General features: G+C 40.6%; 2 protein-coding genes across 2 annotated transcripts; one reads left to right on the top strand and one right to left on the bottom strand.

The window, feature by feature from the left end:
• Positions 1 to 722: 722 nt before the first annotated feature.
• mtfp1 (mitochondrial fission process 1) lies at positions 723 to 8,605 on the bottom strand. Its single transcript, XM_035609254.2, has 4 exons — positions 8,445 to 8,605; positions 4,974 to 5,101; positions 3,832 to 4,064; positions 723 to 3,056 (listed from the first exon to the last, which is right to left on the bottom strand). Exons 1-4 carry the CDS (start codon positions 8,512 to 8,514, stop codon positions 2,990 to 2,992), a joined length of 498 nt encoding a protein of 165 aa, XP_035465147.1. The 5' UTR covers positions 8,515 to 8,605; the 3' UTR covers positions 723 to 2,989.
• Positions 8,606 to 9,198: 593 nt separating this feature from the next.
• Positions 9,199 to 14,870, top strand: lman2la (lectin, mannose-binding 2-like a). Its single transcript, XM_035609249.2, has 9 exons — positions 9,199 to 9,650; positions 10,041 to 10,159; positions 10,862 to 10,979; positions 11,069 to 11,151; positions 11,284 to 11,316; positions 11,787 to 11,948; positions 12,262 to 12,376; positions 12,679 to 12,804; positions 13,027 to 14,870. The coding sequence occupies exons 1-9, from the start codon at positions 9,398 to 9,400 to the stop codon at positions 13,167 to 13,169; spliced, it is 1,152 nt and encodes a 383-aa protein (XP_035465142.1). The 5' UTR covers positions 9,199 to 9,397; the 3' UTR covers positions 13,170 to 14,870.
• The last annotated feature ends 449 nt before the right edge of the window (positions 14,871 to 15,319 follow it).

The following is a 15,319-nucleotide window of genomic DNA, read 5'->3' on the forward strand; positions in this document are numbered from 1 at the left end:
CATTGGCCGTGGATGTATCGAGGGATGCCTGTAAATATTGACGTTAGGAGGATGACACAGGGAATTAGATCAAGGAGGGAAGCGTGAGACAGTATTTTTAGCGAGATCCTCCACAAACTTTCAAAAAAAAAAAAAAAAAAAAAATCCAACCCAACCTTCAGATAACACAAGTGGCACACATTTCCGTTTACCTGACAGACCAGACGAGGCAGACAAAAGGGCCAAAACCACAAGGTTTAAAACAAACATGACTGTTCCCCCCAGCGGCAGGCCGTTCCCTTCTTTTATGTGGGATCTTGTCGGTAGAATTGGCCTCAGCTGTTGCTCTCCTGACTCAATCAGGATAAATGAGTGCACCGGGCTCTGGCTTTCTCAGGCAGCACATTTCGCGTGCTTCAGTTTCATTGGTTCAACCTCCCCCCTCGGATCACACCTTTCGTCTTCAAGTGCCCCGGTGTGTTGCTCTGGGAGGTGGAAACTTGAGCCTGCACGGGGAGAAAGTTGATTTGTTGCCATTTGAAATCACACTAGTGACGTGCACTGAAACTTGGAGCCGTCAAGTCGTGATATCCCCAAAAGCTACAAAGTGGTTCCGACTTACTTTTTGTCACCATTTGTACGGTAAAACATGATAAAAGCAAAAATATAAGTAAAACCAATGCAAATAAACCAGGCAGATTACATTTCAATTGATTAATGAAACAGACCACAACTCAAATCCATTTCTGTCATCGTATATAATTTATTTTGCGGCTGATTCACAATGTGTTTTTCTCCAGTGTCTCAGAAGATATAACAGAATCACAGGTATTGAACAGTAACTATTCACATATGAAAAATAATCTCCACCTTGCGCATGTCGTCAGCAAACGGAACTGATCTTGAGGTTTGAAAATGTGACTCACAAAACTCACTTCCTCACAAACACACTGCCACGTAGGAAAACATCAAACAAAAGTTTTTAAAGAAATGAAAGAAAAAGTAAACCGTTCTTTTTTTTTTTCTTCTTTTGCAGTATGCAACAATCTGAAATGTTACAATTGAACAAGTTGCACCAATATGCTTTTTTTCATCCAGGAGACATGTTGACATGCCATTGCAGAAAATGCAAAGGTTTAATAAATAATTAATAATCCATTAAACTGTTGATACTTTGGTATATACAACTGCTTTTTCTGCTATGACAAATCTAATTGTCTCACACGAAAAGGGAAAGTGGGTGATCATATCCGATGTACACTGGCACCCTGAGGACATGTGCTTCAAGAAATCCAATTAAAATAAAACAATTACTGCTTAAGTGGCCTTGTGACCTGATCTGATTATTAAATACTTGAATAGGTCACAGCGGTGAACAGCACCAGCACGTACAGACGTGGGAAGTGGTGCATCCCCAAGTTTTCACAATCTTCTCTTTTCATCATGTCTCTCTCACTGTGACAAAGTGAACCACATCCTTCGTAGCAGAGAGAACATGGTGCAACACAACAAAAAAGTTATTGCTACAGTACACTGACAACAAAATGGATAACAATGATAGAAATTCCAAATATGTTCCACCTGGTCTTAAAGTGACAAATTCCAAAATTCATGTTGTATCAGATTTCACTTCCCCCCAGAATATTTCAATGTTATGAACCTGCACATCAAACCCCCTTTTAATTTGCCAAGCGCATGTATGTACACAATGTCTTATTTCCCTTGCATAGTTCAGCACGGGACACAGCATATTATTTGGCTACTCAAAGAAAAGACTGGACAATAATATGCAGATGGTAAGATTCTGTATATTGCTAAAGAAATCCCTTAAACCGTTCCCTGCATAGATACTACACTGACCTTCGAAAGTATTTGAGACGTGCAACATTAAATTTAAAGTACTTATACTAAATGGATTTTCTGCTTCAAGGAAAAAAAAAGCTGTTCAGTTTGTAAAAGAGCTGCGTTAAGATTGTTTGGACAAGTATGAACATCTGATGGGTGAATCTATTTTTTCTGCTGTAATTTCCCCCGAACTATGAACTCCATGACATATCGTCTCACAATAACCTGAAGCCAAGTTTTTGTTTGTTTAAAATATCTAAAATAAGATTTTATGCTATTTCTTATGTTTTCACAAATTTACAGTATTACTACACTAAGAGTGTCTGAGTACAAACTTTGCTTTCATATTGCTGAGAAACCATTCAAATACTGGTGAAGTTCACTGCGACAGTATTTGAACCATATATTATATTACACTATATATATATATATATAGAATCATATGGATGGTAACCATGGCGTAAAAAATGGAAATGGTTCCCATGACCAACAATAAGGTATAATGAAATAATGGAAATGTAAATCAAAAGAACCATCTATGACAGATAACACAAAAAAAAGTTAAGAACCAAAACCTGTGACAAACTTAATGTGAGAAATGAATAAGAGTGACATCGTTGCAAGGTGGCTCTTTGGCCTATCAATTTGTAATAATCCCTCCACATCTGGACATGAGGTGAGGCTCCGCCAGTCAGATAAACAGCTCACAACTCTAGCCCTTTAGGGCAACCTTGGAGGTGTTCTCTCTGTATTTGCCATTCCAGGAATTTAACAGTACACTGCATCCCCCGCTGAAGAATCTTTTACGATTTCACTGTGCTGTCAAGCAGTATATTTGTACATTTTTCATACTGTTACATTCCTTTTTATTTATTTTTTTTGGTGTTGCTACCCAGATTGCCCTGAGAGGTTAAAGTTAAGGATCCCCAGAGGGATATTTCACAAAGCAGGATTTCACTTTCAACAACTAAACCTACTATTAAAAATTGTATAACTCAGCAATTAAATATATTTATTACACGTGTCTTTGACTAAGTGTGAAATCTCACTGCATTAAAACCGTCTTTATATGTCTTTACAGTGGTGGATAATCAGCACGGGTCGTCTGCGTGGACTGGACTGGTCTCTAACCAGGAAGGGGCGGTCTGTCCAGAGTCGCCCCTCTTTATTTATGCTTCTCCTCCTCATTGTAGACTTTCCGGAGGCTGGAGTCCAGCAGGAAATCCACTGACCTGCAGGGCACAGAGTGGAAAGATTGTGATGAAAAAACATGCAGGCTAGGAAACACCTCTGCTTCAGAAAGGGCGACTGTTTGTACAGCTCGCCGTCGCTTCACAACATTGGCCTTTTTTGGTCAACAAGAGTCGCTCTAGAGATGAAGGCAGGAGTCAAAAGTTTCAGTGCATCAACAATGTTGTTGTCTTTATTTACAGCACCATACTGAAACCATGTGACTCACATTGTTGGTTAAAACCAGCACCCTGATAGAGAATTTATTTTTGGTTTTGTTTCATCAAAACATCTGGTTAAAAAAAGAGTTTATATTCAATTGTAAAACCAGCTCTAAAAATTTAAAAATAACCAGCTAAAAGTTTCTTCTTTTTTTTTTCAAGTAGAATTTTGTAAAATGTGAAATGAATAGCAAACAATGTAAAAACATATTCTCTCAGAGAATTTGTCTCTAGTGGATAGAAATATTTTAAAAGCCCTGAAAATTTTCAAATTATTGAGTGACATCTGTACCAAAACTACACAGAGTTCAACTGAACTCTAAACACATTCGGTCAAAACGCTATTTTGCATCATTCTAATGCAGACATCTTAATTTTTCTGTTTGTTGTACTCTTTCTAGAATTAAATTATAGACAAATTACAGATCACTGTTAGGCATCCAACTGTGTGGTGATTTCATCTCAAACTGATCTTCTACGAGCAGCCGAACCAGGAAACCGACAAAAGCCATGTACAGTACGCATGTACACGCAGACAAACACAAGTTGAGCCAACCTGTCTATGGGACTGATGATGAAGGGGATGGTGGAGAGGCCGATAGCTGTCGTGGTCCACTTGCGGACGGACAGGGGCCACTTGGTGGTTCTGCCCAGCAGGTAGAGCGACCCGGCGCACACGCGGTTAATGGTGAAGCCCGGGATCATCACCGAGGCGAGGGCCTGCCACACAAACGTGTCCACCACTGCTACCGCCACCCGGGTCGTCTTCCCAGGGTTGTCCCCGTGGGCCTGTGGGGACAGATCAAAAGTGCTCACTTTATGAGAACGTGTTGGTAACAACCCAAAGCTAGAGTCACTACTGTAAGATCCAAGTGAACTCTTACCCAAGGTTCAAGCATTTATTAAAAACTTTTCAAATGGATCTATTACACAGGGGAAAAGAACAATTTATCAATGGCTGACCAAGGCTCACATGAGCACGTGGCATGCTCACAAAATTAAAGCCTGGCTTCTGATCGTTTGAAGGATTCAAATCAAACTATTTTCAGCAAAATGACACATAGTGGATACACAGAACAATATAGTAACTAACTAATAAATTGGACACAATTTTCTACCTCCTTTCTTTGAGCTTGTCTAGTTTATATTTGATCAAAGACAGTGATTCAGACACTTTGCTGGTTCAACGAGTGATTGTTCTTACTTTATTTGAATAATTTCTCGTCGTGAAGGAGTAAAAGTATATCAGAGGTTAAGATTAGACAAAAGTCAGAAAAATAAGAGCAAAGCACAAATATTAATCTTTCCAGTCACTCAAATGTCTCTTGTATTCTTTCTCTCTCTCTTATTATTGATCAATCCGCCAAAAATGTTTTTCTTCTATATACTGTTCATTGTATGAAATTAACAGATAATTCTGAAATTCTGATTTCCCAATGATTTGATCCAGCCTTAGTTTGGCATTGCTACTCGAAAAATTCGCCAAAAATGATCGTCGTACAATTAATTTATTAAGTCAATTCATCTCCGATTTGTTGCGGCTCAACTTGAAAGCAGATGTAGGAACCAGTGATCAAAGATGATCTTGACCAAATATTCAGTTATTATAACCCTCTTTGACTACAAAGTAATTACATTTTTCAACATATGGTTGATAATAAAGACAGCACGTACAAATCCTCATCGGTCATATCTTACCACAGCGGCCTTCTTCCCTTTGTCCACAGCGTCGGCGGTGACGTACGCAGTGGCCACAGCATAGCTGCCCCAAACAAAACTCACTGGCACCAGAGCACGAAAGGCCTCCCCGACCTCGTTGGCATAGCCTGTGGGCAGAGACACAGACATTAAGAGAAGAATTTAACCTTCTGAGTCTCCTGGAAAACGGTTAATCGATTAGTAATCACTTCTTATGAAAAAAAAAAGTCAAAATTCTCTGATTTCAGCTTCTTAAATGTGAATATTTTCTGGCTTCTTTGCTCCTCCATGAAAGTAAACTGAATATCTTTGGTTTGTGGACAAAAAAAAACATCATCTATGGTTTTGGGAAACACGATCAACATTTTTCACACTTTTGTGACATTTTATGGACCAAATAAACAAAATAATCAACAGCTTAATCGATTATGAAAATAATCTTTAGTTGCAGCCCCACGAACGTGCTAAGGCTTGCGTCTATAAAAAATAAGCATTTGTGCTTTCATCAAAATAATTACTGAGGTTGTGGAGCAGTGCATTACATTACATTACATATTCAAACGCATATTCAAACGCACGGACATCACATAAAGGGACACTCACAGAGAACAACAATGGGAAATTCTACACTACATGAATCTTGAGAAACATTTAAGAGGCTCCATTTTTGGACAATGATGCTATATTCATTCTACAAAAGGTGCAAATTACATAAATGTCCTTGATCTCTTATGAAGAAGTCATCGGCGCCATATACACTGATGCAGTACATGTAAATCACTGGTAAAAATTAACTCCAGTCGCACAGGGAGCATTATCCTCGGTTCGCTGATGACAGAACCGTCACAGTGTGGTGGAGTCAAATTCTGCTGCTGCTGCTGTTTGTCTCCTACACTGGCTGGTGTGCAAACACTGCACTTTACTGTGATACCCATGCTGAAGAAAAAACTTGTGTTACGAGCCATGACATCGCAGCCGAAGACGAAAAAGCTTGGTGACGATTCATCATCTCTGCAATCACTGGATGCCAATGCATCACATATGTCTCAGTTTGGAGTTGGATTTTATAGATAATAAACACGTCAAATACATCATCGTTATTCTCCACGGGAGATTGGCAGTGAAATCCAGATCTAGTGAGGAAATTTAAATTTAATTCTCTACTTAGTGGTTTTGGTAGCGCTACTTGAAGTCTCTCTGTTTGGCTTTTATAAGCAGTATATAAAGATTTAAACACAAATCAAAAGGTGTTTGAAAAAAACAAAATGGTACTGCAACAGATTGACCACACAAAAATAAATTTTTTAAAGTAATTTAAAAACTTATTACTGCTCTGTTACAGTGGGAATCCAGTTCTGCTCTCCAATAAATCTTATTCAGGGGGGACAAATAACAACAGATCAGTATCGGATTTATACTGAGCTGATGATGTGGATCGGGTCGTGAGTTGTGGTTGTTTCATCGGTTTCTTCTTATAATTTAGCATTTTGTGATCATTTAAAATGAATTCACAACCAGCCACCACAATCTCGGGGGTCAAGTAAACCTTACATAAAAAAAAAGATCCACCACAGTTTAAATTTGGGCAGGGGAGAGCAATATGTTCTTGCTTCACAGTTATTTTTGTATATTGCATATCTTGATGTACCGCAATAGAAAAACAATAAAATCTGATTCACAGAATAAGTTAATCATTTTAAAAAATAAAGGAAATTTATAATAGAATAGAATTTAGATGGAAAAAGCAATAGAGCACGATATCCCGTGTTCCTAAATACTGGAAAGTAATTTAATACTTTAACTTTGAAATAGTGACAGAAGCACTTGTGAGTGCAAGGTGATAAAAGGTCCACTTGTGTGAGAGTGTGATAGCAAGGGGCGTCAAGATATAATGTTCCAGCAGCACATTTAGTTAATAATAAAATGGGCATAAAAGACATAAAAGGCTTCAGATTACCCTTTTGTGATTCGCCATTTACCCGGGCTGTGCCCAGCAAGGCATTAAGGTGTGTTAGAGATAGTGTGTGTTCACAAGATGTTGGAGGCAGGAGAAACATAAAGAGCAGAAGTAAGAAAGGAAAAGAAGAAGGGTTTAGACGAGGATTTAGCACTTATGAAAGTCTGTTTCACAGAAATACAATACAATCAATGCCCGACCGATATGGATTTTTGGGGACGATGCCGATATCAATATTACGGAGTAAAACATTTCAGATTCCGAGATATATGTGTGTGTGTGTGTGTGTGTGTGTAAATTGGCAATGATATCTAAGATGTCAGTACCAAACCCCTTATGACGAAGAAATATAATTGAGGCTTGTTATTTTACAGTTTAACCCTAAACCATATCATAGATAGCTTTGAATAAAAAGAAAACACAAACGCACTCAAATACTTAGAACTTGAAGTAACTAAAAGTAAAATAAGAAACATTACAGACAACTGTGCGCAACAACTACACCCAGTGTCTGAACTTAAGATCACATTTTCTACTGTAAGGGATGTAGATGTTTCCCAAATAAGGGATTTTGAACGTAACCTGGTCCACTATCGGTCCTCTATAAGGACATCACCAGGCAGTCATACATCTGCTCCTGTGTTACCCACCTAGAAGTACCACGCTGTCTACTGCCAATACATCACTTCGATCTGAGGACCCGTGTGCCAGTGGTCAGAGCAGGGCAAAAGGCAAAATCCTATACAGATAATGACATTTCCGGTTACATCCAGTCTTTGTTGCACAACCACTATTACACAATTTTGTGCACGTTGGTTAATAACAAAAAAAAAAATTAAAGCTAGAGAGTCCAGGGGAATTCAACATAACCAAAACATGCCTACCTGTGAAATGACATATAAAACAATATCTGCATGACGACAAATGAAACGAGGTAGACACTGTGATCTGTGTATTTCTGCTCACCTGGGTTGAGGATGGGAGCACACACACATTATGATCTCTGTGAGGGACTGGATGACGTGACAGTGGGTCGTCGCTGCCCCTCACACAGGTTACTGTGCAGCCAGGGGCTCCTCGCGGATCGATGAGGGGAGCGCTGCTCTGACACCACACTGTGTGCGACAGTCACGCCGGCTCAGTTTGCAGTGTGCTAATGTCTGCGGGCGGTTCTTCTTCGTGGTTTTATGAGTCACTGCGCGCCCGACTTGCTTAACGACTACCACCTTAAAATGAGAACGACACCTAGCTCCACGGACAACACTCGTCCGTACACCGGCCGCGAGGAAACATCACAAGAACCACAAACACACCGCAGTCTACACCCGGACGTCCGCTTCGTCCCGCGGTGACAACATGTCCTTCAACGTCGCTATAAATAGAAGTTTAAAACAGCGCGCTAGCCTCAGCTTTAGCTAAGCTAGCGCACTGCTCCCGTGTTGCCTCCGCGGGTCGGTCACGGTCAGCTCGTACAGGTACAAACTCAGACAAGCAAAAAACCTAATGGTACATACCGAGGAAGCGGACCCACGTGTCGCGATAAATGTCCACCTTTTCGCTCGGCGTCTCTTCGGCGGGATCCATGGTTTCTTTCTTTCTTTCCTTTTACTCCATCCCACTCCGGGTGTACTACTACTGCGTGAACTCAGAGGTCGAGTGTCGGAAAAGCCCACACGGAGCTGGGACAGTGAAGGGGGCGTGATTTCCGCACCACAGCATCCAACTGGCTGCAGATACGTATCATCTCACGTCCCAGTCCCATGCATCACCAGAATATATACATAATCATAATAAATAATAACTTTTTGGAGTCCCACATGTTTTGTTTTTTAAATGTGGCTTATTTAGTTAACAAATAAAAAGCAAATCAAAGTTGAAATATCATCTGTCTACAATTACACTTTCAGGCAATTGTGTCAGTCAAGTTGATAATAATTAACCAGCTTCTCAAGGCCCTTGCTTATTGGGGTGTTTTGAGTCAAACTGTACTTTGCATATTCCTCATTTAATTTTATTAAATTGCAACATCAAAAAGAAGAAGAAACAATTAATAACAGACTATAGTTGGTAAAAATGTGAGCATTGAAATATGGAGGGGTACGTGTTATCTTATGTGATATGATGCTTCTGGAGCTCCACGTTTATAGTTTCATAAAATGATTTAGACAGTCTTCATCACAACGGCCACGGGTTATATTTATACATTTTAGTTTTTCTGCAAAGCTTTTCGCCCTCCATACATACAATGTTGTAAAATGTATAGCTGAAAATAATAGAAAAGTGATACGCACAAACAAAGCCTGCTCTCAGAATATAAAAGTGTTAAGATTATTCATAATACAGATTTATTAAATCTCTGATACAGCAGAATTGCTTCAGTTTCACTAAAAATAGCCAATCCAAAGCGAGCATTCTGATTGATAATCAAAGGGACCAATGGTCACGAGCCAAGCCTCACGTTGGACCAATGAGAAGGAAGCTGACGGTGCAGGGGGCTGGGCTTCGCTCTGCCATGGCCGCCGCCTGCCGCAGCAGCTCTCATTGCGGGGAGTCCAACTCAGCGTTCAGATTCATCTCCAGAGGGAAGACAATGCCTTTTAAATCACACGGGACTCTCGCGTTGCTCCTTCTTCTTACTTTAAGCCTGTGTTTCGCCGACGATGACCACGAGATGGAGGAGTTTCTGAAGCGGGAGTACTCCCTCTCCAAGCCGTACCAAGGTATCCCACACACCCTACTGTAGCAGACCGGGGCTGAGGGGGACAGATGTTTCTAGAATAATGCTTTCAGCGATCTGAGTAAAAACATCCGTGCCTGAGCTCGGTTTCATCCTATAAGTGTTCGTTTGAACGTTTGCATGCCTCGGATACATCTCACCGCTGTGACATTGAGCCAAACAAGGCGTTATAGTTTCACAAACCGTTTTATTATCGCATGCTACGCTTCGTTGAAACCCCTCTGTTGTGTCTACATGTTATTATACTCAAATCCACGTCTTGTTAGATGACAGAGCAGAGCCGTGTGGTCACCGGGTTCCCTCAGCTGCATTGTGCTGTGTCAGCTTTTGTCATCATGATGATGGTCGTGTGTGTGTGTGTGTGTGTGCTCAGGTGTGGGATCCGCAAGCTCCTCCCACTGGGAGCTGATGGGGGATGCCATGGTAACCACCGAGCAGGTGCGCCTCACACCTGACATGCAGAGCAGGCAGGGGGCGGTATGGAGCCGCATGGTGCGTATATATATTTATATATTTATATACATATATACAGTTCATACTGTACATCCACTGGTGCAGGTAAAACTACAGTACACTGCATCGTCATCATGTCTTGTGTTTAGGGATCAAATTGAATATAATTTTGAATATCTAAATACCAATATTAGGAAGTAAAAACTTCCAACACCAATATAATGGCATATGAATGCATTTTTTTAATAAACGGTAATAACTCCTAAGAAGTCAGTATCAACCCCTTATGACAGATAAATGTAATTGAGGCTTGACGCTTTACAGTTTAGCCATAAACTTTATTATGAATAACTGTTAAAAAAAAGAAAACTCGAATACAACCAAAGATATATATATATATAGATATATATATATATATATACACACACACACACATTGAATTGCTTAGGTTCAGTCAATTGTTTTCTTGTTCCTTGCCAGAAGACATCTGCCGCCCCAAATCCAGAATGTAGTAAAATCTCACATTATGAAGTAAACACAGTGTATTGACCCATTGACTGCGCCTCACTGTATCAACCCCTTATGACAGATAAATGTAATTGAGGCTTGACGCTTTACAGTTTAGCCATAAACTTTATTATGAATAACTGTTAATAAAAAAGAAAACTCGAATACAACCAAATATATATATGAAGTAAACACAGTATATTGACCCATTGACTGACCTCACTGCGTTTCTAGCCGTGCCATCTGAAGGACTGGGAAATGCAGGTGCACTTTAAGATTCACGGGAAAGGAAAGAAGAACCTGAACGGTGACGGGCTGGCCATTTGGTACACAAAGGAACGCATGCAGAAAGGTGACAGCTATATTTACTTGACCCTGTAACCCTTACTTCTTGTCTTAGAAGAAAACACATTCTTTATATGTCATCTTATTGTCTCACAGGTCCTGTGTTTGGAAATATGGACAACTTCACTGGCTTGGGTGTGTTCGTGGACACGTATCCTAACGAAGAGAAGCAGTTGGCGGTATGCTGCAGTTGCGCTGCTTAGCTCTCACCTCTCCTTTGATGGTAAAGTAGGATTCAATGGACAAGTGCGCCTGCAGATTTGTTAACAGGGACTGTACTTGTGTTCTTTTGTGCGACCGTTTGGAGACAGGCACAGAAGAAGAGATACACTCCTCGCACACAGGTAACCCGGTCTTTGGAACGTTTCACCCGACCCCCAATGTCTTAGGCATCGAGCATCTGTCTCTGACTGTGGTTGTTGTTGAGTCTTAATCGTACATTTCAAAATGGCTGTCAAATTAAATGAGCAAAATATATAATATATAAAAGCCATAAGTGAAACTGTCATTGTAAATTTGTAAATCAGTTTTTAAGATTCTCAGTATTCAACAGCATCATTTCTTTAGGCAGTTTTCCATAAAAGCCTACATGTCCTGATTGCAAAGTATAATTGTCTTTTATTTAAAATTTTCAAATTCATAAAAGGTGAAAGAAAATCAAACAATGGATATACACTCAGACTCCTAGCTTCTTCTATGTATCTCAGTATCTGCTTTTTCATGAATGATGATGATGATGCCTGCATATTTACACTGCTGACTGGGTCTAATTTTAATTTCCTTACCTCTCTCCCTGTCCCACTGTGACCACAAGAGGATCTTCCCCTTCGTCCTGGCCATGGTGGGCAACGGCAGCATCAGCTACGACCACGAGCGGGACGGCCGGCCCACGGAGCTGGGCGGCTGCAACGCCATGGTGCGCAACCTCAAACACGACACCTTCCTCTTCATCCGATACATCCGCCGCAGGCTGACGGTGAGAGAGACGCACACTCTGAACTCTGTCTTTTCATAATTTACAATACAAACACAATACAAACAATAACCAACCTGTTGTTATCATAAACTGGGGGAGTTTGAGAAGGTGATATTTATTTAACTATTAGGTATAACGGGAAGTTTGCCTGAGCACACATGCTCATTTACAATAACACCCTGTTTACGTTGTACAATGTACAATGTACAAGCCTATTCAGAAGATTCGATAAACCTGCTGTTGGGGAAAAAATATTTTTATCCTGTGACCTCCTAAAAGTAGCTGCAGCCTCCTGACTGCCTCTGTTCTTCAGGTGATGATAGATATCGACGGGCAGCACGAGTGGAGGGACTGCCTGGACATACCCGGGGTGCGGCTGCCCGAAGGCTTTTATTTTGGAGCTACATCCATCACTGGAGATCTCTCAGGTATATGGCTTCCTCCCCTCCAAAACAGCTCCTGGGTAACGGTCACCTTGAGCACCAACCTGACTTATTTTTAGCGTCATCTATGTGAACTTGACGGCTATACACTTCATAAGAGTAGTATCCTGTCCGTAGTGAATGGTTGTACATTCAGATTTTAAGAAGAATTAACTTGACGCTTTTGTCGTTCCTCTGTGAACGTGGTCACTGAAAGTGTGAGAGCCTTTAATCAAATTTAATCATTTTTAAACGAGACTATTTTTCTTATTCTAATATAATCGTACTTCCCTGTTCTCTATTTACAGATAACCATGATATAATTTCCCTGAAACTCTACCAACTGACGGTGTTGCGGAGTAAAAAGGAAGAGGAAGAGGAGGAAGAAGACAAAATCACCATCCCCAGTGTTGATAACATACACCTACTTAGATGTAAGGCCAACACACACACACACACACACACACACACACACACACACAAACACACAGGTGATGTTAAATTATATTGAATCCCTGGTCACCTTTAGTCTCTCTCTTCCGCTCTCGTCCATTCTCGTCTTTCCTCCATCTTATATAACCTCGACTGTCATCAATCCCTATTAACTCGGTCCTTTCACTCCATCTTTTTCCCTCTGTTTCTTTCTTCCGCTCCAGTGGATCAGGTTGAAGAGAAGATGAGTGGACTAGCGATTTTCTTCACAGTGCTCTTCTCCATGCTGGGCTGCATCTTCCTCATCGTCATCGGCCTGGTGGTGTACAGCCACTGGAACGAGAACCGTCGCAAGCGCTTCTACTGAGCGAGGGTGACGACGACAACGAGGATGTGACTCTGACTGTGGTAGCCTCTGTCCTGCCGTCCACGGACCCCGACTGCACAAAAGTGAGCCGCTGCTTGCGGCCAGCAGGGCGCAGTAGCTCGTTGTAATCCTGACAGAAGATAGAGTCGATGTGTCTCCTGCTGCAAAAAAGCCACTGTCCAACTTTCGCCACTGGTCCTCATGAAGCAGGAGGAGGACTTCATTTTAAAACAGTCACCAACACCAACTCAGCCTTAACATCTACAACACAGCAGACGTGCAGTTCTGTATGTCGCATGACTTCTTGTGAGCAGCTACTTATTTATATTTTTGTTACCCTTTACCACATTTTCTGAAAAATTTAAAAAAAAAACAATTTAACACATTTTTAGCTCACTGATATGGATTCTCTTGGGGATTTGAGAATTATGAATATTTAGGTACGCAATGTGCTCCTAGGGTGACCAGATGAGAACGGGTGAGACTGGACTGTCAAAACTCAACTTTAAAAACAAAATGTATTCAAGAATTCACAATGCAACAGTAATCCATTGATATTTACCTCCCCATTCCTCCCAGTACCTGCATCAGCCTGGCCGGAGCAGGTCCCGGGTGTGTCTTGAATTTTTCGAGACATCTGGTCATCCTATGTGCTCCCACTCAAGATTCTGCAGTATGACCTCAAGTGCTAACCAAACAATACTGACATCTTTACTGTTGCTCCGGACTAAATAAAGATGCATCTGTACTCTGTCAACACTGTTCTCTATCGTTTTTACTGTGTTATATTTAATATACTGTATATTCCTACCTTGTAGTTGCTGTTGTATGCATGACATTCATTAAGGTTTTTTTTAGTTTTTTTATGAATTGGCCAGGCTACCATCCCCTTTGTTTACACTATGCTTGACCTTTAGTGTGTGTTTGTGTACAGCAGATGAAAAATTGATGCATCTGCTAATGGCAGAGATTAGAGTGTGTCAGGGAAACATTTAACCTCAATTATATGGCACTTTTATTTTTCACCAATATTGCTTTTAACAAGTGTTTATTTATATTTTAGCAGCACTTGTTTCCCTTAAAGTTAAATATATGTATTGGAGAAAATGGAGTTTACAGCAAATTGTGATGAATATTTAATAAGATATAAAATGCATTTACTTTAAATTTTAGAAATGGATCTTTGCACTGAAGGGAGGATTGAAGGTTGTTGAATAATCTGATGACTACTCATTTATCTCTTTTCTGCACGTCGAACACAACGGGGACCTTTTGTTTGTTTCTCGTGTTGCATGTGAAAACATCATCATGTTTTTATCCTGTTCTGTGCGTCAGTGAAGTCAACAAACACGCTGGTTTGGCTTCAGGCTGCCTCACATACACTGTACGTCTGGACCTGCTGTTATTGGCTCTGCCTCAACTTCTTTTTCTATTCAGTATGTTCTGGAAATGTTTCCAAGCCTCGTGTCGACATATGTTGTTTTATGTGCTGCTTTTTTCCCCTGATTGTGCAATGCATGAGAACTCATTCTTTTCCTGTAGCCACTTTGGCAGACTCTCCTACCTTAATCATATTCTGTCGTTTGTTGTTTCTATGAAAACTGTGCGCCTCGTGTATCCATTACATGTTATTATTGTTTTGTCTTGGTGCTTTGTCCAGAACTATTTGCATTTTCTCATTAAAATCCAAACGGACCCACACTTGCATCTGTCTCTGACCTCTGGATATTGAAGGTCGTTTATGTACATGACGGCATTATACAGGTAATACTCCATGTAACTGCAGTTCAAATCTTGGAATTCTCTTGTTTCTAGCTGCAGTACAGAGAAACCCTTTTCAAATATTTTAATGATCACTTTTTTTTTTTTACTTTGTTTGGACAAGAAGAGGTTGTGCATTATTCTACTTTTACGGTGATATAACATCCTGTCACTATGTTGGACTCACTGCCTGAGGCACCTCTCACTCAGCCATGTGACGGCCCTCCACATCAATTTCTCAGCTCTGTCACGCGTTAGCGGGACAAAGCCCATTTTCACTCCCGACATGCTGACGATCCATCTGCTTTTGAGCAGCACATCTGTAAGATTCTTATTCCCAAATTTTAGAAATGTTTAAGACAACATCCCACGATGGATTAACTCAAGAG

The sequence above is a fragment of the Scophthalmus maximus genome, chromosome 20 (assembly GCF_022379125.1).
Source record: "Scophthalmus maximus strain ysfricsl-2021 chromosome 20, ASM2237912v1, whole genome shotgun sequence".
NCBI lineage: Eukaryota > Metazoa > Chordata > Actinopteri > Pleuronectiformes > Scophthalmidae > Scophthalmus > Scophthalmus maximus.

Coding starts and splice junctions, on each gene's coding strand:
- mtfp1 (XM_035609254.2), bottom strand. CDS start 8,514: ATGGATCCCGCCGAAGAGACGCCGAGCGAAAAGGTGGACATTTATCGC. Junction 4,065..4,973: donor AAGGGAAGAAGGCCGCTGTG/GTAAGATATGAC, acceptor CTGTCCCCACAG/GCCCACGGGGACAACCCTGG. Junction 3,057..3,831: donor ATCATCAGTCCCATAGACAG/GTTGGCTCAACT, acceptor TGTGCCCTGCAG/GTCAGTGGATTTCCTGCTGG.
- lman2la (XM_035609249.2), top strand. CDS start 9,398: ATGAGAAGGAAGCTGACGGTGCAGGGGGCTGGGCTTCGCTCTGCCATG. Junction 10,160..10,861: donor GGGCGGTATGGAGCCGCATG/GTGCGTATATAT, acceptor CTGCGTTTCTAG/CCGTGCCATCTGAAGGACTG. Junction 11,949..12,261: donor ACATCCGCCGCAGGCTGACG/GTGAGAGAGACG, acceptor TCTGTTCTTCAG/GTGATGATAGATATCGACGG.